This window comes from Vicia villosa, linkage group LG5 (assembly GCF_029867415.1).
Source record: "Vicia villosa cultivar HV-30 ecotype Madison, WI linkage group LG5, Vvil1.0, whole genome shotgun sequence".
In the NCBI taxonomy this organism is placed as follows: domain Eukaryota; kingdom Viridiplantae; phylum Streptophyta; class Magnoliopsida; order Fabales; family Fabaceae; genus Vicia; species Vicia villosa.
The window spans coordinates 52,575,038-52,600,074 of record NC_081184.1 but is presented as its reverse complement, the minus strand read 5'-3'; the positions used below and the strand labels follow the sequence as shown (position 1 = coordinate 52,600,074).

Genomic DNA, 25,037 nt, shown 5'->3' with positions numbered 1-25,037 from the left:
TGCCTTGATTTAGTGAAATCTTCTGATTTTGAGCCTTTTTATCTCTCGATCCTTGCCCCCTATGAAAAAATTCCCAACTACAATGTTGTAGAGGGCCATGAAAGGAACAATGTTGCTCTTGAACTTGTCTTGAAATAAGACCTAGATCCTTGTGTAAATATGCTCTGAAGTCAGCTGCCCAGCTAAGTTTGAGAATTCCAAAACTCCCCAAATTTTTCTAAGTATAGAACTTGCCCTTTTTAGAAATCTTAAATTTCAACCAACTTTCCAAAAATGGAATTTTTGATGATTTACTTGATTTTATTTATTTTATTGGTTTTTCTTGATCAATTTTCCACCAAATAATCAATATTGCCAGTTGACTCTGATTTTGACTAAAAAGTCAATATTTTCCTGATTTTTCTGATTTCAGATGAATTTCCCGATTAACCCGTTTCCGATCTAATTCTCAATCGATTTTCAACCAAAGAAGCTTCAATGAATATATTTCTTCAGGGCAACCATATTTTGCATTTGGAATCTTTTTCTGATTATATTTTTACCAGAAAGTCAACAGGGTTGACTTGGGTCAGAAACCCTATCTTGAAAACCTTGAACTTGAGGATTGCATCTTTTGATCAGAGCCTTGAACTGGAGAGAAACAAAAACCTGATTTTAGGAGTATGCTGGTGGAAATGATCCTCTATAATCAGACTTCAGATCCTTTCTTCTGAACCAAGGGATTTTCTTGATAGAAGCTCTTTTTGTCAATTTTCTTGAACCTTAACTGTGATATGGATGAATGTATGAATGACCTATATGAGGTATGTACATGAATGTAATATGAAAGCCAATTGGGTATAAATAAAATGGGCAAATTTTGGGGTGCAACAGCTGCCCCTATTCAATCTTCTTGGACCTGAATGTACGAACGATACAGGTTCTGGACATTTGAGGTGTAAGTGGATTGAATACCCAAAAGTACCAAAAAATTGCGTTCAGGAGTAACAACTCTGAGGTGATATTTGTAATTTTGATTTTGAAAGAGGACATCAGTTACTACTGATTTCAACCAAGGGATACTATTAAAAGCTTGATATAAACAAGAAATGTCAGTCAGCTACTGGACCTTTGCCGATAACAACCGGGCTTTGAAAGAAAGGACTAATAACACTCAGACCTGACCAAAGGATGCCTGTAACCACAGGACTTTCCGGAACAGACTAGTAACAACTAGGACTGACCAAAGGATGCCTATAACAATAGGACTTTCGCTGGTAACAACCAGACTTTGAGGGAGAGGACCAACAACAATCAGACCTAACCAAAGGATGTCTGTAACAACAGGACTTTGCTGGTAACAACCAGACTTTGAAGGATGCCTGTAACCACAGGACTTTAAGGAAAAGGCTAGTAACCACTAGACTCAACCAAAGGGTGCCTATAACCATAGGACTTTTACTGGTAACAACCAGATTTTGAAAGATGCCTGTAACAACAGGACATTAAAGGAACAGACTAGTAACAACTAGAACTGACCAAAGGATGCCTATAACAATAGGACTTTCGCTGGTAACAACCAGAATTTGAAGGATGCCCATAACCATGGGACTTTTGAAAGAGATGCCAATAATTATTGGACTTGACTGAATCCCACAGGCCAAAAGGCGGGGTGTAACTCTTCAAGAGTAGCGATCGTTCGAATTGCCACACACAAAGTGTGGGTTATCCAAACGATTGAGCTCTGCAAACGGGAAATAACCAAAGAAGGTAATGATCTTGACAAGGAAAGACTTTGTATCCAGTCCGCACTGGAGGGAGAAAGAAAGATTTCTTTTGGGGATATGTTACTTTGTGCCTTGGAATCACATACGAACTTGGCCTATGCATTGATGCATGTTTGAATTTTTCCATGGCGTAATGCTCCATATTCATGGAAATGCTACGCGTTTTTGTAGATGCAATGTGAATGCAATGATTACTATATGTAGAGGTAATGGATGAACAATCGGAGAGAGCTTTCCGTTCTAAGCACTCTGTGGGGACTTCTTCTTGGTGCCTTGACCTTGCGAGGCCACACCAGATGGTTTCTCGACCAACTCCCAATATGTAACTTCTGCAGGAGGGAAACTTGCTCCATGAGACTTGTGAGGAAGGAAGCACGATGGCACTTTTGAACGGCAACACCGTCATCTCGTTTTGAAGCTTGAAGATTGCACCTCCCCTTTTGAACTTCCACATCTTTGTCGAAGAATAAGGGAGTCTAATCAACACTGCGGAGCTTTTCGAGCCCTGGATGAGAGCTCTCCAGAGAAATAAACTCTGGTATTTGAAGGAAAGGCAACCTTTGGGTTCTTGAAGCGTAGGCACTGGCATCTGATTGTGCTGAATGATCGGAGATTCCTGCAAAACAAATCAAGCAAATATGCCCCAGGTATGATGGTTCTACCTCGTCCACCATCCCAAGTACTCAAAATCTTTAAGCAATTCTATTTGTTTTAGTTCATGTTCTTTTTGTAGGACTTGGATGTTAGAAATGCAATGCTTACCAAAATAATTGGACGCTTTTGTAAACAAAACAGTAAAAATAAAACGATGTAGGAATTTTTGAGTGAAATATCTTTTTATTAATGAAAAGAAATGCCTAACATAGGCGAGTACACCAGGAAGCGGCCCCTTAAGGAGGTGGCCACCAAAAAGGAAAACAAACAGCATTTACAAACATGGCAACGTAAGAAAAGATTCCATTGGGTTCCAATCTTGCTATGCCTTGCAGATCTTCGATATTCCTTCTGCTTTGCTTTCCGAAATGGGTGAATGGATTGATCCTTTGCCCTTGTGAGCCCTCCAATTATGGTGACTAACTATGCTCGAGGATCTAATGCACGACGCAGTCATTCGCTTTTTGTCCCTCTTTTGCCTGGACCGCCCTTTCGGGTTTTCAATCCACCAGGACCCCTTTTTTGCCTAAGTCGCCCTTTCGGGTTTTCAACTTAGCGGGTGTACTTTATTTCTTTTTCATTCTTTTTCCTGATCTTTTCCTTTTCTTTTATTTTTATTTTTGATCAGGTTTATGCGAAGTATTTTTTAACTGCGTCGGCATTCACGGGGAGTGGGAAGTCTTCGCCATCCATAGTTGAGAGGATCATGGCGCCACCTGAGAAGACTTTCTTTACGACATAAGGCCCTTCGTAATTCGGAGTCCACTTTCCCCTAGGATCGTTGTGAATAGGCAGGATCTTCTTGAGCACAAGGTCACCAACCTGAAAGTGTCGAGGTCGAATCTTCTTGTCGAAGGCTCTCTTCATCTTCTTTTGATAGGCTTGCCCATGGCATATGGCCGCTAGTCTCTTTTCATCAATGAGGTTCAGTTGATCAAATCTGGTTTGGACCCAATCAGCTTCGCTGAGCTTCACATCTGTTAATACCCTTAATGAAGGAATCTCAACCTCAACCGGAAGAATCGCTTCCATGCCATATACCAACGAGAAAGGAGTTGCCCCTGTGGAAGTGCGCACCGAGGTACGATAACCATGTAAAGCAAAGGGTAACATCTCATGCCAGTCCTTATAAGTGACCACCATTTTTTGCACAATCTTCTTGATATTTTTATTGGCCGCTTCAACTGCGCCATTCATCTTTGGCCGATACGGGGAGGAGTTATGATGCGTAATCTTGAAATTCTCGCATAATTCCTTCATCATCCTATTATTGAGGTTGGATCCATTATCAGTGATAATTCTCTCAGGAACCCCATAACGACAAATTATATGGTGCTTGATGAAGCGAGTCACTACTTGCTTGGAGACGTTTGCATAAGACGCAGCTTCAACCCACTTGGTGAAGTAGTCAATAGCAACGAGGATGAAACGATGTCCATTAGAGGCGGTGGGCTTAATTTCCCCAATCATATCGATGCCCCACATAGCAAATGGCCAAGGAGATGTCAAGACATTCAGAGGAACCGGAGGTACGTGAACCCTATCTGCATATACTTGACATTTGTAACATACCACCACATGGTTGAAACAATCATGTTCCAAGGTCGACCAATAATAACCTGCTCTCAATATTTTTCTAGCCATGGTGTGCCCACTTGCATGTGTACCAAAGGATCCTTCGTGTACCTCTTGCATGATCTTTGCTGCTTCGTGTCTATCCACGCATCTGAGCAACACAGAATCAAAGTTCCTCTTGTATAACACACCTCCAGCAATGAAGAACTTGGCAGACAGTCTCTTCAAAGTTTTCCTATCTGTAAGGGAAGCACCCTCAGGATACTCTTGGGTTTCCAGAAATTTCTTAATGTCATAAAACCATGGTTTCTCATCAGGCACATTATCAATGACGCCACAGAATGCAGGTTCATCCAACCTTTTGATCACAATTGACGGCGCTTCATTGTCCCATTTGACTTTGAACATGGATGCTAAAGTGGCCAAAGCATCAGCCAAGTGATTTTCCTCTCGAGGGATGTGATCGAAGGTGATCTCATCAAAGTATTGAGCCAATTTCACCACATGTTCTCTATAGGGAATCAAGTTGGGGTGGCGTGTTTCCCAATTTCCGTTGATCTGACTAATCATCAAAGCAGAATCTCCATAAACTGCGAGATTTTTAATCCTCAAATCAATGGCTGCCTCAATACCATATATGCAAGCCTCGTATTCAGCCACATTATTAGTACAATCAAAACAAATCCTGGCCGTAAATGGAATATGAAAACCTGTTGGAGAAGTAAGCACAGCCCCAATACCATTACCCAATGCATTAGAGGCACCATCGAACACGAGCGTCCATCGCGCCCCTGGTTCAGGTCCTTCCTCTTGATCTTGACTTTTGGAAGTTTCTGCCATGCACATTATATCTTCATCAGGGAACTCAAAGTACATAGACTGGTAATCGTCCACAGGTTGATGTGCAAGATAATCAGCAATTACACTACTTTTAATGGCCTTCTGAGTAGTGTATTGGATGTCATATTCTGTCAAGATCATTTGCCAACGGGAAATCCTCCCTGTCAATGCCGGTTTCTCAAATATATATTTGATTGGGTCCATCTTTGAAATCAATAAAGTGGTGTGAGTCAACATATACTGTCTCAGTCGGCGAGCAGCCCATGCCAAAGCACAGCAAGTTTTCTCGAGTAGTGAGTATCTTGATTCACAATCGGTAAACTTTTTGCTAAGGTAATAAATTGCGTGCTCTTTTCGACCGGACTCGTCATGCTGACCCAGCACACACCCCATTGAATTCTCGAGGACTGTCAGGTACATAATCAAAGGTCTACCTTCCACTTGAGGCATGAGGATTGGAGGCTCTTGCAAATACTCTTTAACCTTATCAAACGCCTTTTGACAATTGTCATCCCACTTTATTGCCTGATTCTTTCTCAATAGCTTGAAGATAGGTTCACACGTGGCGGTAAGGTGTGAGATGAACCTTGCAATATAATTTAACCTTCCCAAGAATCCACGAACCTGTTTCTCAGTTCTCGGCTCAGGCATCTCTTGTATAGCTTTTACCTTGGCGGGATCGACCTCGATACCCCTTTCACTTACGATGAAACCAAGCAACTTTCCTGATCTCACTCCGAAAGTGCATTTATTGGGATTCAACCTTAACCTGAACTTTCTTAACCTTTCGAACAATTTCTTCAGGTGAACAAGGTGCTCCTCTTCTGTATGGGACTTTGCGATCATGTCATCCACATAGACCTCAATCTCTTTATGAATCATGTCGTGAAACAAAGTCACCATAGCTCTTTGATAGGTTGCCCCAGCATTCTTCAACCCGAATGGCATGACCTTGTAACAAAAGGTGCCCCAAGGCGTAATGAATGTTGTCTTTTCCATGTCCTCGGGCGCCATCTTTATTTGATTGTAACCAGAAAAACCGTCCATGAAGGAGAAAACTGAGAACTGAGCAGTATTATCTACCAATACATCAATGTGAGGAAGCGGGAAATCATCCTTCGGGCTCGCCCTATTCAGATCTCGATAGTCGACACACATTCGTACCTTCCCATCTTTCTTGGGTACAGGTACAATGTTGGCGACCCATGGTGGATAAACTGTTACAGCAAGAAAACCTGCATCAAACTGCTTCTGAACCTCTTCTTGGATTTTCTTGGACATATCAGGACGTGTTCTCCTGAGTTTCTGTTTGACGGGCGGAGAATTTTCTTTAAGGGGTAGCCTGTGCACAACAATATCAGTATCTAATCCAGGCATATCTTCGTAAGACCATGCGAAGATATCAGAATACTCCTTCAACATTCCAATCAACTTTTCTTTCACATTCTCATTCAAAGAAGCCCCTATCTTAACCTCCCTTCTGTAACACCCCATATTTTCTAATTTTAATTTAATTGGAAATTAAATTATTAATTAGAGATAATTTAGTATTTGGTTGAATTATATGGAAAATGATGAGTTATTGGCATTGGGCCTAGAGTGGTGATTAGCAGAAGAGGGGGTGTTGACTAAGCAAGCCCATTATAATATTTTATTTTATTTTTCATAAAATAAAGGAATTGGGAAAAGAGGAGAGGAAAGGAGACAGACTCTGAGAAAGGGAGAACACGTGAAGTGAGAAGAGCCAAAGGGGAAGAAGATCTTCGAAGATTCGACTCTGAGGTAAGGGGGGATTCTTCGGGTTAGTATTCCTTATGTGATTGTAGGTAGTATGATTGATTAGGATTGTTATCTAGTTCAATCGTACGTGTCGGGTTTGGGATTTTGTTAGGTTTTGATGAAATTGTGTGAATTACATGGTTCTGTTAATGCTCATGTTATATGTTGTTAATACTTGTATAAAACTTGTCTGAATTATGTGATGATGTGCAAATTGATGGTATTTGTGTGCTATGTTCGTATGTACCTGAAATTGGGGGAATGGGATAAGGTAAATGCTGTCAAAATGGTGAATTTGGCTGTGCAGGTACGTAGGAACCGGTTCCCATGTGGGACGAACCGGTTCCCCCTTGTAAAAACAGAGAAATATGGATTCTGGGTAGCTGGGAACCGGTTCCCATGTAGGGACAACCCGGTTCCCCATAGTAAAAACCAGAGACGAGACTTTGAAGCTGCCAGGAACCGGTTCCCACGTAGGGACAACCCCGTTCCTGCAGCACTTTTCTAAAAATGTTTTATCTTTGAAAACTCATAACTTTTGATCCGAGTATCCGATTTATGTGCCGTTTTGGGTGTTGCGAAGCTAATGAGATACTTTATCTGATGAATTGATAAAATGGGCAATAGCCAACTTTACTTTTAAACTCGATTTAATTATTAATGAATTGAAAGATAGTATATGTATATGTGCTTATATATATGACTATTGATGCATGTATTTGTGTTGGTGATGAGATTGTGATATCCATTGAGTGATGTTAGTATATAACATGTCGTAGATGATATATGTTTTGTGATTATGTTGTTGGGTTGCTTTGACAATTTGTTACATTGTGTGCAATGATGATGGATATAACGATGTTTGATCGTGGTGATGATTGGTGATTGTGAATATTAATATATTGTTAATATTAATATGTTGGTTATGGTAGCAATTAACATTAATATGATGTGTATGTTAATTGTGAGGATGTAGTGTACATATGTGAATGATTGTATATGTATGATGATGATGATTGATGATTGTGAATATTAATATGTTGTTAATATTAATATGTTGGCTATGGTGGCAATTAACATTAATATGATGTGTATGTTAATTGTGATGATGTGATGTATGAATGTGAATGATTGAATGATGCTTATACATGTACATACTTGTTGTGACCTTATTGGTAAGAGGTGTTAAGCGATGTTAAGCATCGGAATGATGATGATGTATGAAGATGTAAGTATGTGTCATGTGTGCATTATTCATAAATCATTTGCATTGGAAGGCTAATTCCCATTGTGTGGAGATTAGCGGGAAGTCATCGTGTGCCCATGTGGGGTGTGAGCGATGAGGCAGTAGTCGTGTGCCCATGTGGGGTGTGAGCGACTAGAGGGCAGTATCAAAGAGAGAAGTCCTGTGATATGATTCACGAATTTTGGTACCACATGCATAGTGTCAGTTGCATCATATGCATTGGTGATAACATGATTGGATGAGATCCAGTGTTATGCCTTGGTGTGTTTACTTGATTGATGTGTTGAGAAGATGTTGTTAATATGACTTGATCCTTGATGAAATTGATGAGTTGTGGGCCGATGGCCAATATTGTTGGAAGATGCTTGCTTGTTGTAATAATTCCGATTATATGTATGATTGAGTGGATGATAATTACTATGAGATTTTATTGCTTATGATTGCATAATGCTTATTAATTCGAATGAAACTCACCCTTACTTTGATGATTTCAGATTAAGGATGTAGCGGCGTCTTGATTGGGTGAAGATAACTTGTAAGCTAGCCCGTAGTTCGTGTCGAGTCATGCTCTGATTGTAACACTGGGGAACGATAGTTTAGAGACGAATTATTATGTCGGTCTTGTTGTTTTATGATTGTTTTAGAATAACTTGCATGGATAATGAATATGCAATGTTATGGATTATTGTCCGCTGTGTGAACATGAATTGTAATTATGTTACGTGGTTCCTCGTGTAGCATGAGAAATGACCATGGTATTTTTCTGTTAAAGAAGTTGTGACATCCTTGTATTTCATGTTTACTCTGAATATTATTCTATTTTCCGCGGGGGTTTAGAAGGGTGTTACAATAGTGGTATCAGAGCATAGTCGGTCCTTGTGACCAGAGTCTTGTTGTTAATTTCCTTTCGTTACGCGACATGTGTGTGAAACACTGTTGGTATTCAGTGTGTTCTAACTGTTTGTCTGCAGAAGTGGGATTGAAACTAGTGGGGGAGAAGCTATGCTTCTCGGATATGTCTCAGATGCAAGATGATAGAGTGATGCGCAGAGCAGCAGTACAAGAGTGTAGAGTTATTGTTTCCTGAAGTAAAGGTGACATGGGCTGAAGAATGTGGTTGTTATTTCAGTTGGATGTGTCTCGGAATAGATGATGGTTATTTCTGGAAAATGGAATTTCGAAGTTGTGATGCTTCAAGTGCTACTGATGGACTGTGATGTTGTTGTGTGAGTAGCCTTATGTGAAAGGTCGCTGTTGAAGCAGTGATTAAAGGAAGTATTGTCGTAGACCTTGTCGTAGGATTACTAGTAAGTAATTGATATGATAGTAGAGGTTATCGATATTGTTGAGAAAGTTTCGAAGTGCGAGTAATGCAAAGAGACGAGTGTGATCTCAAGGATAAGAAGGTTGATGATGGCGTACATGAATTTGGTTTCAGGATGTTGTAGAAATCGAGTTTCAGCGATGAAACGTGTTGTTTAAGTTATAAGAAGTTTGGAAGCGAAGAGATGTGATGAGATAATGTTAATAATGAGATTAATTTGAAAAGGATGAGTTTTGGAGCAGAATTTCCATAAGCAAATCGCAGGAAGATTGCTGAATCGTTATGAAACTTCGAAAATTCATAACTGGAGTTCTGGACATCCGATTTGAGTTCCGTTTGAAGCGTCGGAAAGCTAAAGAGATGGAGTTTGTTATAAAAACAGTTGCAGCAGCTGTAACAATATTTAATTGTGACCGGGTGCTGTTGGAAAGAGGTGAAGTTACGGTTACACTTGTCCTTAGAACTAGATTGTTCGTTGGTGCGGCATGGGATGTCAGTGTCAGAGTTAAACAGAATAAAGGAATAATGAGGAGGCTTGTTGAGAAGAAATCTTAGAGATTAAATGTGCCAATTGAGAAGTTTTGGAGATGTCGTATAGGGTTTTGTTGCATGGTGTCGGTATTGTATCTTGGATAACGATTGGAAACATTCATGTCTTGAGCTCTGAGTGTCAGATTAATGTACCGTTTGAATCCACGAAGAGGAGAGATTATGTTCTACATTGTGGAAGAGTTATAAATACCATAGACTGGTCCTATGAGGAGATATGATGATGTCGGTTAAAGAAGCATGAACAAGTGTTGAATAAGAATGCCTATTACCGCGATTGTTCGGAACGAAGTCGAGTAGAATATGTCGTTGATGAATAAGATGATCAGGATGATTTAAGTATTAATGGATTTGAGTGATGAGGGAATCAGTAGAAAAAAAAGTGACATAGACTTTGGAACCATTTGTGGTATATTGTGATGCGTCGTTGATGGGTTTGGATGGTGTATTGATGTAAAACCAGTAAATAGTAACTTATGCGTCGGACGATTGAAAGCGCAAGAAAGGAATTATCTGACTCATGATTTAGAATTGGCAGCCATGGTTTTGTTTTGATGTTGCAGTGACATTATTTGTATGGTTCGAGGTTGCCTCTAAAAATATCGATGCTGATGGTGAAAGAGTTGGATTTAATTGAACAATTCAGAGAATTAAGTTTGGTATGTGAAAGTGCTCCTAATAATGTTAGATTGGGTATACTGAAACTGACTAATGGTATTCCTGACGAGATTAGAGGAAATCAGAAAGCTGATGTTGAGTTGATCGATAAGTCGACCTTGAATTGCCAAGGTAAAGACGGTGAATTCAGAATTGACGAGGATGGTGTAATGAGGTCTAGAAGTCGCAGTTGTGTTCCAGATGTTACCGAGCTGAAAAAGAATATTCTAGAAGAAGGACACCATAGAGAATTATTAGACTATGACAATGTTGTTGAGTTTGGGTGCAAACTCGGAAAAGACGCTATTATGTAGTAACAACGGTCTATGCTTAAATATGATTGTCGGCTATCTATTGACAAATTGAGGACTTGATCACCCTTAATCTCTTGTTGATAATAGGCGGAATCATATAGATGGTATAAGGTTGCTTGTTACCTTAATGGTATAAGATGTGATGAATGCTGAGATGTGAGAATGACCACTCACCATATTGTGGGGACTTATGAGGAAGTGATTATGAAGGAGTGCAAAGTATTGGACGGTGACTTAAGACGAGTAGTCGTAGTCGTACAGCGAAGGTATGATGTAAACTGGTGTTATGAGTGCTACTCCTGAGCAGTGAGAATTAATATGTCGGGGTTCTACATAGAGAATATGTGTTTATCTATATGTTGGTTTTAGAATCTCGTGGACGTAAGGATGTCGTGCCAAAGGATTATGACCTTTTGAATAATTGCCGAGATGATGGATATCCTTTTACGGTTGTACGTAGTTAACGAGTAGGTATTCGGAGAAGTTAAGAAGAAGAATTGATATTACATGATGCTATAATAATCTTGTGATGTTGTAAGGTATTGTGTGGATTTCTAATTGAAATGAAGGATTATACTCTACGAAGGACGAAGTGGATTTCATTCTTAGTGAAGAGTGGGACTCTGTTGAGCTATCTTGTAAGCAATGGTATATTGAGGATGATGAGCTATGTAATTATAACTACTGATGTGCACTCATTTCCATAGTTGGAATGTTTAATAGATGAAGTAAATCAGGAATTTGTTTTTGAGTGCGAGTAAGTATTGACGAGTGGTGAGTTAGAACCATGGATGGTAAAGAATGATTCTTGAACGAATGAGTAAAGAGGGCCAGAGTTGGGTATAACCTAGAAGTCTAATTGATAATGATGGTTGCAATGAGTAATCAGGATAGTGCAGCAAAAGCAGAATGTAGCGTGTTGGGTAATTCTGGTGTGACCTAAGAGGAGCCAGACAATTGGAATTCAATGGTATAGGAATATGAGTATTGAGTTCTTGAAGGAAGCAGTTGGTAAAGAGTGTAAGTATTACCTTATCACTCAATTGGAAGAGTGTGCCTAAGGTTAGTACATGGGTAAACGGAATCCATTACTACAGTGTTGATCAGTTGTGATCATACCATGGATTGTGTAATTGTATTATTCAGTTATTGAGTGTATTGTATGGATCACACCTCGAAGTTTCATTGTTGTTAGCCGTTGGAATTATAGCGAGTGGTACATCTAGGGATGGTCAAAAGCAACGTAAGAGCTGAGATTGAATGCATGAGGTATGCTTATGTTGGTTATGTCAGATGAACTTGGAGGTTCGACTAAGAAAGTGTTAACTGAGAACAGGAAGGTCAGATGGAGGACTCCTATTTGGAACTATTCACTAGAAGTATGTTTTCGAGGACGAAAACTATTTTAGTGGGGGAGAGTTGTAACACCCCATATTTTCTAATTTTAATTTAATTGGAAATTAAATTATTAATTAGAGATAATTTAGTATTTGGTTGAATTATATGGAAAATGATGAGTTATTGGCATTGGGCCTAGAGTGGTGATTAGCAGAAGAGGGGGTGTTGACTAAGCAAGCCCATTATAATATTTTATTTTATTTTTCATAAAATAAAGGAATTGGGAAAAGAGGAGAGGAAAGGAGACAGACTCTGAGAAAGGGAGAACACGTGAAGTGAGAAGAGCCAAAGGGGAAGAAGATCTTCGAAGATTCGACTCTGAGGTAAGGGGGGATTCTTCGGGTTAGTATTCCTTATGTGATTGTAGGTAGTATGATTGATTAGGATTGTTATCTAGTTCAATCGTACGTGTCGGGTTTGGGATTTTGTTAGGTTTTGATGAAATTGTGTGAATTACATGGTTCTGTTAATGCTCATGTTATATGTTGTTAATACTTGTATAAAACTTGTCTGAATTATGTGATGATGTGCAAATTGATGGTATTTGTGTGCTATGTTCGTATGTACCTGAAATTGGGGGAATGGGATAAGGTAAATGCTGTCAAAATGGTGAATTTGGCTGTGCAGGTACGTAGGAACCGGTTCCCATGTGGGACGAACCGGTTCCCCCTTGTAAAAACAGAGAAATATGGATTCTGGGTAGCTGGGAACCGGTTCCCATGTAGGGACAACCCGGTTCCCCATAGTAAAAACCAGAGACGAGACTTTGAAGCTGCCAGGAACCGGTTCCCACGTAGGGACAACCCCGTTCCTGCAGCACTTTTCTAAAAATGTTTTATCTTTGAAAACTCATAACTTTTGATCCGAGTATCCGATTTATGTGCCGTTTTGGGCGTTGCGAAGCTAATGAGATACTTTATCTGATGAATTGATAAAATGGGCAATAGCCAACTTTACTTTTAAACTCGATTTAATTATTAATGAATTGAAAGATAGTATATGTATATGTGCTTATATATATGACTATTGATGCATGTATTTGTGTTGGTGATGAGATTGTGATATCCATTGAGTGATGTTAGTATATAACATGTCGTAGATGATATATGTTTTGTGATTATGTTGTTGGGTTGCTTTGACAATTTGTTACATTGTGTGCAATGATGATGGATATAACGATGTTTGATCGTGGTGATGATTGGTGATTGTGAATATTAATATATTGTTAATATTAATATGTTGGTTATGGTAGCAATTAACATTAATATGATGTGTATGTTAATTGTGAGGATGTAGTGTACATATGTGAATGATTGTATATGTATGATGATGATGATTGATGATTGTGAATATTAATATGTTGTTAATATTAATATGTTGGCTATGGTGGCAATTAACATTAATATGATGTGTATGTTAATTGTGATGATGTGATGTATGAATGTGAATGATTGAATGATGCTTATACATGTACATACTTGTTGTGACCTTATTGGTAAGAGGTGTTAAGCGATGTTAAGCATCGGAATGATGATGATGTATGAAGATGTAAGTATGTGTCATGTGTGCATTATTCATAAATCATTTGCATTGGAAGGCTAATTCCCATTGTGTGGAGATTAGCGGGAAGTCATCGTGTGCCCATGTGGGGTGTGAGCGATGAGGCAGTAGTCGTGTGCCCATGTGGGGTGTGAGCGACTAGAGGGCAGTATCAAAGAGAGAAGTCATGTGATATGATTCACGAATTTTGGTACCACATGCATAGTGTCAGTTGCATCATATGCATTGGTGATAACATGATTGGATGAGATCCAGTGTTATGCCTTGGTGTGTTTACTTGATTGATGTGTTGAGAAGATGTTGTTAATATGACTTGATCCTTGATGAAATTGATGAGTTGTGGGCCGATGGCCAATATTGTTGGAAGATGCTTGCTTGTTGTAATAATTCCGATTATATGTATGATTGAGTGGATGATAATTACTATGAGATTTTATTGCTTATGATTGCATAATGCTTATTAATTCGAATGAAACTCACCCTTACTTTGATGATTTCAGATTAAGGATGTAGCGGCGTCTTGATTGGGTGAAGATAACTTGTAAGCTAGCCCGTAGTTCGTGTCGAGTCATGCTCTGATTGTAACACTGGGGAACGATAGTTTAGAGACGAATTATTATGTCGGTCTTGTTGTTTTATGATTGTTTTAGAATAACTTGCATGGATAATGAATATGCAATGTTATGGATTATTGTCCGCTGTGTGAACATGAATTGTAATTATGTTACGTGGTTCCTCGTGTAGCATGAGAAATGACCATGGTATTTTTCTGTTAAAGAAGTTGTGACATCCTTGTATTTCATGTTTACTCTGAATATTATTCTATTTTCCGCGGGGGTTTAGAAGGGTGTTACACCTTCTCGTCTCTTCGGTGCCAAGATTCACCGTCTCAATAGGCTCTTGATGTGGCTCAATCACTTTCTCTTCTTGTTTCAACAATCTGGCCAACTCATCAGGCAATTCACAATCTTCTTCATCCCCTTCTTCAGCGGCGTAGATAGGGTTGTCAAAGTCATGACGAGGCATAGCAAGATCGTTGTCAATAGAATCTGGAGGAGAAGTGGATCTGCATGGATTATGATTTATGCTTTATTTTAGAATGGAGGGATGATGATGAATAAGAAACGTTGCCATTTTTTTTTTGATTAATTATAAATATAAAAGTAAAAAACGAAAGACAGGGAACAAAATATTTGAATGCAAAAACGTCCTTTTATTAATGATTTTAACTTTGAAAAACAACAAATGAGGCCCTACATATGTTCACTGTGTCTTGGGCAGAACACAGGAATTATTGCATGATAAACAAAAACAAACAGTATTACTTTTGATCAAGAGCAATTGAGATGATGTCTTCGGATGACCAGTTGAGAAGCTTCTGTCCCGGGACACACGGCTTGATCCATTCTTCAATGTCATAATCACTATCCATATCATCATCAGCAGCGCAAATATGATCCTTGACGATGCCAGCACTAGAGAACTTGATCGGAATGAAGGTTTCGGGCTTCTTGGAGGCCTCATTAGATGAACTCTGACCCAACTGATATCCAATCCCACCCCTATCCTGCTTGATTGGTAGATCCAAGACTCGGCCCCATCCTTCAGGATGACCAGATTCAACCACAGCTTTAGCTTCCTTTAGTGAAGACATGGGGGCCCCTAACTTCTTATTTTCAACATAAGGGATCTTGATAGTCTGGACAGCCTCAAAGGCTTGGCACGGCGTCTCGTGGACCTCTCCTTCCACATCAATATACCTGAAGGACGCAAGATGGCTTACCACGTGTTCTTCCTCCCCACATATTGTGACTATCTTTCCTTGAGTCGTGAATTTGAGTTTCTGATGCAATGTGGAAGTCACGGCCCCAGCAGCATGGATCCATGGACGTCCCAGGAGACAACTGTAAGACGGGTGGATATCCATCACAAAGAAGGTAATAGTGAAAAGCTGAGGGCCTATCATTATTGGCAAGTCAACCTCCCCAAATACTGATCTCTTTGACCCATCAAAGGCTCGCACTGTCAATTCACTCGGCCTTATCTCAACACCAGAGTAATCCAGCCTCATCAAAGACGACTTCGGTAATACATTCAGAGAAGATCCATTATCCACGAGAACACGAGATAACATAGTCCCTTTACATTCCACTGATATATGCAAAGCTCTATTATGGTTTCTACCTTCGGGGGGCAAGTCTGCGTCAGTGAATCCCAATCCATTACCAGCATTGATGTTTGACACCACCCCTTCAAGTTGATTCACTGAGATATCTGGAGGGACGAAAGCAGTACTTAAAAGTCTCAGCAAAGCGTTTCGATGTGTCTCCGAACACAAGAGCAACTGCAAGATCGAAATCTTTGATTGAGTTTGACTCAATTGGTCAACCACTTTATACTCACTTTTCTTGATGATCTTTAGGAACTCTTCCATCTCCTTGGCCACAGTATCTTCAGAGTTAGAGCTTTGCCCCGGATCTACCGTATCTTCTACCACTCTTTTCCCTTTTGCTTGAGCTAGAGCTTCTGCATTGTCATCGCGAGTATTCTGGGGAGGATTGAAAATACGACCACTTCTTGTCATTCTTCCAATACCACCAACATTATCAACATCTTCTTTCTCAACCGGTGCTTTAATCTCATACTTGGCCCCTTGGTAGAAAACTTCTCCGCCGTAATTCCATGGGATTGCTTTCTCACTAGTATATGGGATGGGACCAGGCAACGTGATGACCAAAGGCGGCGCTCTGCCAGGGATCGGGATTTTAGTAGGAGTATACGGGATGGATAGCACATTGATCTCATTCTTGACTGACTTTGGATGTCGCACATGCTCAAACTGTAGATACCCACTATCTATCAACTGTTGAATCCCATCTTTCACCTTGTCACAAACTGAGGAGGTGACCATACAATCAGTACAGAATTCTCCACAACCAGCGTATAGTCTCATCCTCAATAATTCCTTCTTCAATAATGGCAACAACGATCCCAATTCGATAACATCCTTGACCAAGTAAATGTCTTCAACAGTATCGATGGCATTTGCGGCATGAGTTCCATGGGAAGGCATAGGATTCTGTACAACGTTAGGTCCTTGAGTAGGGGTGAACTCAATAGCTTTTGAATCGAGCAGATCCTGTACTTTATGCATGAGTCCTATGCAATGTTCAATATCATGACCAGCAGCCCCAGAATGAAACTCACAGTGGGCATTAGCATCATAGTTAGGAGGAAGCTTAGCAGGTGGAGGGCCCATGGTACGAAGTTGCACCAAGTCCCCATGTAAGAGATGAGCGAGTAATTGTGCATATGTCATAGGTATGGGATCAAAAATTCTTGGTGGCCTCGACTTTTGCTGATACTGACGTGGGGGATGCCTCTGCTGTTGTTGTGGTTGTTGTTGAAGAGGAGTACTCGGTATAGTAATAGCGGCCACCTGTTGATAAACATGGCTTTTACCTTTACCATAGTAAGCAGCACTCGTTTCACCTTCTCTCTTCTTAGCAAATCCGTTATATGGTTTCTTCCCTCCTGCCCCAGAAGAGGAACTAGCAGCACTTGGATTCTGTATTCTACCAGCCTTAATCCCACTTTCAATTCGCTCACCAATCATAACCAACTCGGCAAAACTTGAGGATGCAGAGCAGGCGGAGTAGTATTGGCCCTCCAGAGTGTTGGTGAACAAGTCCATCATTTCTCTTTCCAACATAGGTGGCTGGACTCTAGCTGCCAACTCGCGCCATTTCTGTGCATATTCTTTGAAGGACTCATTAGCTTTCTGGGATAGATTCTGTAACTGAGTGCGATTTGGTGCCATGTCAACATTATACTGATACTGCTTTATGAAAGCATCAACCAGGTCCCTCCAACTTCGGATATTAGCTCTCTCCAATCTCATATACCATTCCAAAGATGCCCCAGTTAGGCTATCTTGGAAGAAATGCATCAACAGCCCCTCATCCTCAGAATAGACATGCATCTTGCGGTAGTAAGCTCGGACATGGGTCTTGGGACAAGTATTCCCCTTGTACTTCTCAAAATCTGGCACTTTGAATTTCGGCGGCACACGGACACCGGGAACTAAACCCAAGTCATTAATGTCCATACCAAGTCCTTGGCCTTCCATGGCCCTCATCCTTTCCTCCAGTCCTCTGAACAACCTTCCAGCATCATGTGGAAATCCCAACTCACTTTCAGGAAATAGATCCTCATGCCGATCCTCTTCCAACACGGGGATGGCAGCAGCTCTTCTGATTTGTTGTGTGGCTTGACCTTCAGGAATGGGCTGGGGAGGCCCATAAGGATTACCTTGATTGGTAGCAGGAGGAATCACACCAGGTCCTCCGATCACAGGCTCACCATTGACACGAATATCAGCAGGGTTTCTTTGCGGGGGGTCCGCAACAACCTGAGCAACTGTGTCCATTCGGATCCTGAGCTCTTCTTGGCGATCAGCCATGTTTTGCATGACTTCCATGAACTGAGCCATCTGAGCAGTAACCTGAGTTCTCATTTGGATAAGATCGTCCCTTAACTGATCCATTTGCAGTGAGTGATTAGCCCTTGTGTAGTAGCGATGTGTAGGCGGAGGTGCAATTGCTGAAAGGGAAAACTTGATCAGTCAGATAAGAACACCATCTGATGTACCTGTTTGTGCATGACGTGCATGAGGTGCATGTGTGCATATGATGTGAGGTGCCATTTTCAGAGTATCCAAAATATTTAATATTAATCAAGAATGTTTAACAATGTGACAAAAGATAAGCATCAAGAGGAAACAAAAAGACTCAAATTTCATTAATAATCTCTTTTTGAGTTTGGGCATACCCATACATTGACAAGATAGTTCAAACAACAGAAAAGATAAAGGACCCCATCCAACAAGCCTGGTGGTGGTCATGAGATACAAGCTCAAACACTAATCCATCTTGGTGTAAAACAAAGGTCCTCCTTGTTTAAAGTGCTCGTCGCTCCACTTCTTAGTTTCATCAAACATCTTCTTAGTCACTTCTCGATCTCTTCCTTTGACAAAACTTTGAATCACCACATCTTTGCGAAACAACTGCCCATCTAACATATCACAGTGGGCCACCAAGCTCTCACATCCTTTGCAATCAGGGAGGGTATTCTTTTCAGATGTACTTTCCATTTCTGCTATCTGGTTTCTGAGCTTTGCATTCTCTTCTGTTAGTCGAGCGGAACGAAGATGACTACCTTTAAGTTGTGTCTCCACGGCTATCTTTTGAGTAATTTCCTCTTCAAGCTTCTTCTTGATTGCTACCCTCTGAGTGGTTTCCTCTTCAAGCTTCTTTTTCAAACTCTTTACTTCGGCCCTAGCCTCTTTCTCTACTCTGAGCTTGTGAACCCTTAAATCTTCTCTGTACTCTCGCTTGAGTTTTTCTTCTGCTTTCTTCACCGCTTCTTCTATGACCCTTTGATGGTCCTCAATACGAACAGTGGTAGCTCTTTCACCCTTTTCAGTTCTAGCCCTTTTTTGAACTCTGGAAGATCCTCCTTTCAGCATTTTAACCTCATGTGCTAATTCAGCCCTTTTCTGATCCACCAAGAAGTACTTTATTTTAGCGTCTTCCCCTTTTTCTCGCAACCTGATATTCTCCACATGTACTTGGTTGTACTCCTCAGCTGGTACAGTGGCAGTTAAAATCTCAGGTGGTTGTTCATATAGAGGGCTAACCTTCGGGAAAGGCAGCAGGCGCTCCTTAACTCTTTCTTCAACCCATTCAGTATAAGCTTTCTTAGCAATGGCATTCTTTCCCCCCAAGGTAGTTCGGTCTTCTGTGTGAATTTTGTTCCACGCACTCCTTACTTTCTCCAAACCTTCTGGATCGGTTCCTTTTTCAAAACAAACGGACTCAAATATCTCTTTATCCAAAGGCTTGTCCTTCAGTACAAAACCCAACTGGCGCAGTGCTAGCTTCGGATTATAGTTGATAACTCCTTTTGTCCCTATGAGAGGAACATTGCCAAAACTTCCACATCTGGTTATAACTTGCTCGATGTCCGTTCGGAGGTGATACCAAACAATATCATTTGCAGTAAGTCCCATAATCCTTTGGGGCCACTTCTGTGAATCTCTTGTAGTGACAAATGCTCCGCTTTTAGGCAAATGTGAAGAAAACCATTCGTACAGTATTGGCAAACAACCCCCAACTGATCCCTTTTTTCCATACCTAGAATGGATGGCATAATAAGTGTCGGCCAACAGGGTGGGTACAGGATTTTGATCCATGAAGAGACAAATGGCAGTGAGATCAACAAAATTTGGAATATTCGGGAACATCACTAATCCATAGATCATGACGGCCAGAAGAGCATTGAATTCTTTCCACTTTTCCTTATCAGCAAGGGTTTCAGCTTCCCTCATCAGAAATTTCACATAGAATCCATGGGTCCCACCATTAGGCTTCCAGTTATCCTTAACGTCCTTCATGCTCAAATAAAGAGCACCAGCAATGCGATCCATTTTGGGCTTCTCGGGTGCACACACAAAAGGAACCTTATGTTGAACTTTGATTTGAAGAATGTGTGCATACTCTTCGAGGGTAGGGGCTAATTGGTAATCTTGAAAGGTAAAGCAGCGCAGCTCAGAATCATAAAACTGAAGAAGAGTATAGAGACCCCACTCATCAATACGAGTAGTTAACATAAGCAGAATGTGGCCATAAGTCTTTCTGAATTCATCCAAATTTTGCCCAGTAACTCGGGTGCTCAATCGGACCAAAGGTGTTATATCCTCACGGTAGAAACTGCAAGAGAAGGTATGCTTCGTAGTATTTTTGTTGACGGTCACACTGTTAGCCATTCTTGATGAGAAGTGTTGACTTTGGATACCTGAAAAATGGCATGCATATGAATATTAATCTCTTTTATTTTTTTTTTCTTTTTTCTTTTTTTTTTGAAATTAAACATGCTATGATGATTATGATGCAATGAAAGATCCTCCCCACATAGGAGAAGTGTATGTTTCTTCTGAACAGGATTGGATGTTGCAGGACCAAAAATCCGGCATAGATACCGCAAACCCATGAGAACCATAGTCACCAACATAACAGAACAGTCACCAACGGTACCTGTCATGAATATCCCACCCCACTCACAGGTGAATCTAGGTCAAGGTAGGTCGAAAGGTCTCCAGCGTTAGCAACTCTCCTGAAACACCATCATTGTTGCAAATACATGCCAACAACGGTATCCCATTCGAGTCTCAGCTGGTCGTGGGTCTCATGATCGCAATCAACAGAACCTGACATTCTGTTGGCGTCATGACTATCCACTCTATCCTAGGTATCCTATGTGTTAACTCTGGCCTGGGTATTGGGCCTTTTACCTCATAGAACAACCTACCCAACCTGCAAAACAAAGCAGAAGAATATGCGGTCCCCATGGGGACCCATAATACGGTCCAGATGCATGATATGCAAGCAGAACATAAAACATGATATGCATATATACAACATATAAACAAATAAACAAACAAACAAAGAAACACCCAATAAACAAACAAACAAAGGCTAGGATCGACTCGCTAAGAACGGACCAGCACAGGTCTAGCAACGTCCCCAGCAGAGTCGCCAGCTGTCGCTACCGCGAAAAATGGAATCAGAGTCGCCACTAGTATATTCATCCCATCGCGGGAAAGGAATATCAGAAACCTAACTCGAAACAAGGACAAGGTCTTTCGACCAGAAAACAGGGCACGGGAGTCGGTTACGCAAGGGGAAGGTGTTAGCACCCCTCACGCCCATCGTACTCGATGGTATCCACCTATGTTTGTTTCTATCTAAAGGGTGTATCTATGTCTAAACCTAAATGCAAATGAATGAAAAAGAAACACGGGGAAAAGAAGGAATTATTTACAAGTGTGTTCGCTTAGGCCCCGCGACCCAATGCCTACGTATCCTTTTCAGGAATCAGAACGACCGTAGTTCGGCTCCATAGTTTCCATTTGTTTTGTGTTTTTTAGTTGAACAGAGGTTAAGGTCACAATCCACGATGCTCGACCTTTGGAGACTTATACGCCTATTTTGGAAAAGACTTAACTTGTTCTTAAGCGCCTAACAAGGCAAAAGAATGAACTTGGGTTTGTGTTTTTTATGTAACTACATGATGAACAAAACCCAATACAAGGTTTCGCACCACTTCGTCACTTTGTTTTAATTCGAGCCTTTATTAAGTGTTTTAAATGTTTTTGGTTGGGTATTTTTTAAGGGAAATTACTTTGCGATTCGAATCACATACAATTGTATAATGATCGAGAAGCAGATTAGGGAATGAATCCCACTCACTTCTATCCCATTATATAATGTTCAAGAAACAGATTAGGGAATGAATCCCACTCATTTCTATCCCATTAATTAATGTTCGAGAAACAGATTAGGGAATGAATCCCACTCATTTCTCTCCCATTAAGTAGTGACCGAGAAACAGATTAGGGAATGAATCCCACTCATTTCTATGCCACTAAGTGATTGAGAAACAGATTAGGGAATGAATCCCACTCATTTCTCTATCACTTTCTTAATGTGATTCGTATCTTTATTTATTAATGTTTTAAAGTTGAAAAGAAAAAGAATGAACAAAAGGGAACTAACCTATTCTCTAATCTAAGTTATTCTAATCTAAGTCTAATAGCCCTAAGGTCAAGGATAACTATCCTAACCTATCTCAATTCCTCTTAACAAAGAAGGAAGAGTCTAAGGGAACATGGCAAAAGAATGGAGTTACAACTCCAACAAGATGAGAAGAGAGCCCTAGGGCAGTAGCAAACCAAGGAAATAAGTGTCCCAAATCAAACACAAAAGCCATATGGCACTACACGAAAATATTCACAAAGAGTTACCAAAGTATCGCATAAATCGTCACTTAACAATTAGCGAACAAACATCCATTAATCAAAACAAAAAGCAAACGACAACATGAACAAAGCTTAAAGTCAGTAGCAATTAGTTCATTTATAGGTCTAATACCTCATACCAATCTATGTTAGTCAACTAGCTTGAAGCAACACAAAGTTCTAACAAAAACTAGACAAAACTAGGTCAAAACTAGTTAGTAAGTTCAAATGGTGAATGAAGTTTAGAAAAATGAAATCAAATGCTATGAGTCAGTAGCTAAGGACCTCTAAAAGGTGTCTAAGCAATCACAAAACAAGTCAAGAAGTTTCATACAAAGTTATAGGTCATTCGGACAAGTTATGGTACAATCGTTAGCCGAAAGCAAGTTATTTACATGCGAGAAAGAAAAATCGAGTAAAATAAGAAAACATGGCTTGAAAAATTCAACTCCAGGTCTTAGGACCTCTAAACATCCCTACTTATATGTACAAAAAGAAACTACGTCAATTGCATAAAGGCAAAGCAAATTATAGGTCAAATTCACATGGTTATCCGTTTAGGAACGTACATAAATCGGGTATAGAAAATCTAATGAAAACCTAACCAAAACATAGAATTAAACTTTTATTTTTTTCACACAATATGGTATATGAGCCTACTGATGTCACACAAAAGTTGGTGATTAAACTTTGATCCTAAGGTATTAAACAAAATTTATTTGCAACATCTATCAAAATCAAAAGAAACATGAACATACCAAAGAAAATGATTTATTAAAATATCAAACTAATTTCTAAAAATCTATAAAAAAAATACCACAATTATGTACACACATTATTCTATCTAAAACACATTTTTATTGATTTTTTATTTGAACCAAAACAGATTTATGAATCAAAAGTTAGGGAAGAAACAAGTTTCAAATGAAATGCAAGTCTGCCTAAGTCAGGGGGGTGAGAAAGCAGTTTGTAATGCACTAACTCTATTCATTGGCGCTAAGGCCCAGACAAGAGGGGGGTACGGAAAGCAATGCGCCAGGCCCAGTCCACTAAGTCCATTTTTATTTCATTTTATTATTATTACTCAGACTAAAGTTTTGGTTCTTAAACGTAGCATGCAACGTCCACAACCTAACATCAATTGGGCAACTCAACTTAAGTCAATAAGAACAAAAAGATCACTTCGCCCAATCAAAAAGCACCACCTGGCATTCTAATGATGATAATAAGACAATAAAAACCAAAGAGCTGGGAATAAGAGCCACTGGTAACGCGCCACGTAAGCGCGGATGGAGGGAGATATTATGAACTTTCAGACGCCGGAGATGCTTTCTCCGGTCGTCTTCCCCGGCTTCGCTCACGGCGGCAACATGCAAACTTTCCAGAAACAAAAAGAAGCTGGCACCTTTCTACTCCAAATCTCATGCTGATTACAAATCCACCGGTAGAATCATCTAATACCCCCGTTAAACGCCTAACCGAAAGCGTTTTCTGAAACCCTAACTTCAAGAGTTCCACTAATACACACCGAAGTGGTACCAAAATAATCCTCATGATACAGAGATCTCAAATACGCAATTCAAACATTCATACAAGGGCTATATCACGCAAACGAATTCATGCTCAATGAGAACAAATCCATACACAATATGCAACACATACGACGAAAACATGGCGGTCTAATGGTCCTAACCCAATCCCTGATGACGGGTTCCAGGCCTATACATGCTTCTAAGTGCAAGGGATTCGAATACTTACTTGAAAAGTCTTTAATCAAGATTTGAAGAAGAATTCTACAGCCGCGTTCCGATCCTTGCTCTTGAGAACGATGATGATAATTTGCAGTAGAGAATGAGTGCAAACTTGAGAAATAAACTCAAGACTTGCAGCTTAAATGATGATGATGCTTGCTTCTCTTGAAAGTAATGATCACAAAATGATTATGGAGATGATTGATGAAGATGATGGTGATGCTTAGAAGCTTGTATCAAGTTCCTGATTGAAGCCATAATGGTGATGAAGATGACGATTGGGTGAGAATGAAGATGGAGGTATGAGTTTGTTACAAAATTGTAACAAACTTTGTGGAGAGAGAAAGAGGGTGATCGGAGAAAAAATGAGATTCCGAAAACTGAGAAAAAGAAAGTGAAGTCCCCTTGTGATGAAGCTTTTTGTTTTTTATATGTGAGTCTTTATGGTATGTTATGGTGAGGTGTTGTATAGTGGAACGTTTCCTTTCTAAACTTAGTGAGCAAGAAGTTGTTTTTTATAGTAAAGTCCTTTTCTCTCTTTCTCTCACACAGCTTTTGCATGGCTATAAGAGGAAGTAAGTATGCCCGCCCCTGACACACAAACACTATCCTCTTGCTACAGAATCATGGTGATAATCTCTTTTGGCCATTTCTCACTTGAACCTTATATATCTCGGGCTAAAGTACCAACTTCCAACATGTATAACTCATGCCATAGCTCATCATTTGCTTCAGATTTGGGATCATTGTAAAGAGTGTATGGAGGA

The 25,037-nt window shown here is 40.1% G+C and overlaps 1 protein-coding gene across 1 annotated transcript; it reads right to left on the bottom strand.

The window, feature by feature from the left end:
- Positions 1 to 15,013: 15,013 nt before the first annotated feature.
- Positions 15,014 to 20,488, bottom strand: LOC131604667 (uncharacterized; the record flags this gene model as incomplete). Its single annotated transcript, XM_058877095.1, has 4 exons — positions 20,183 to 20,488; positions 19,196 to 20,101; positions 18,700 to 18,949; positions 15,014 to 18,264 (listed from the first exon to the last, which is right to left on the bottom strand). Coding segments are annotated over exons 1-4 (4,713 nt in total), but the record flags the coding sequence as incomplete, so codon positions are not given.
- Between the last annotated feature and the right edge of the window lie 4,549 nt (positions 20,489 to 25,037).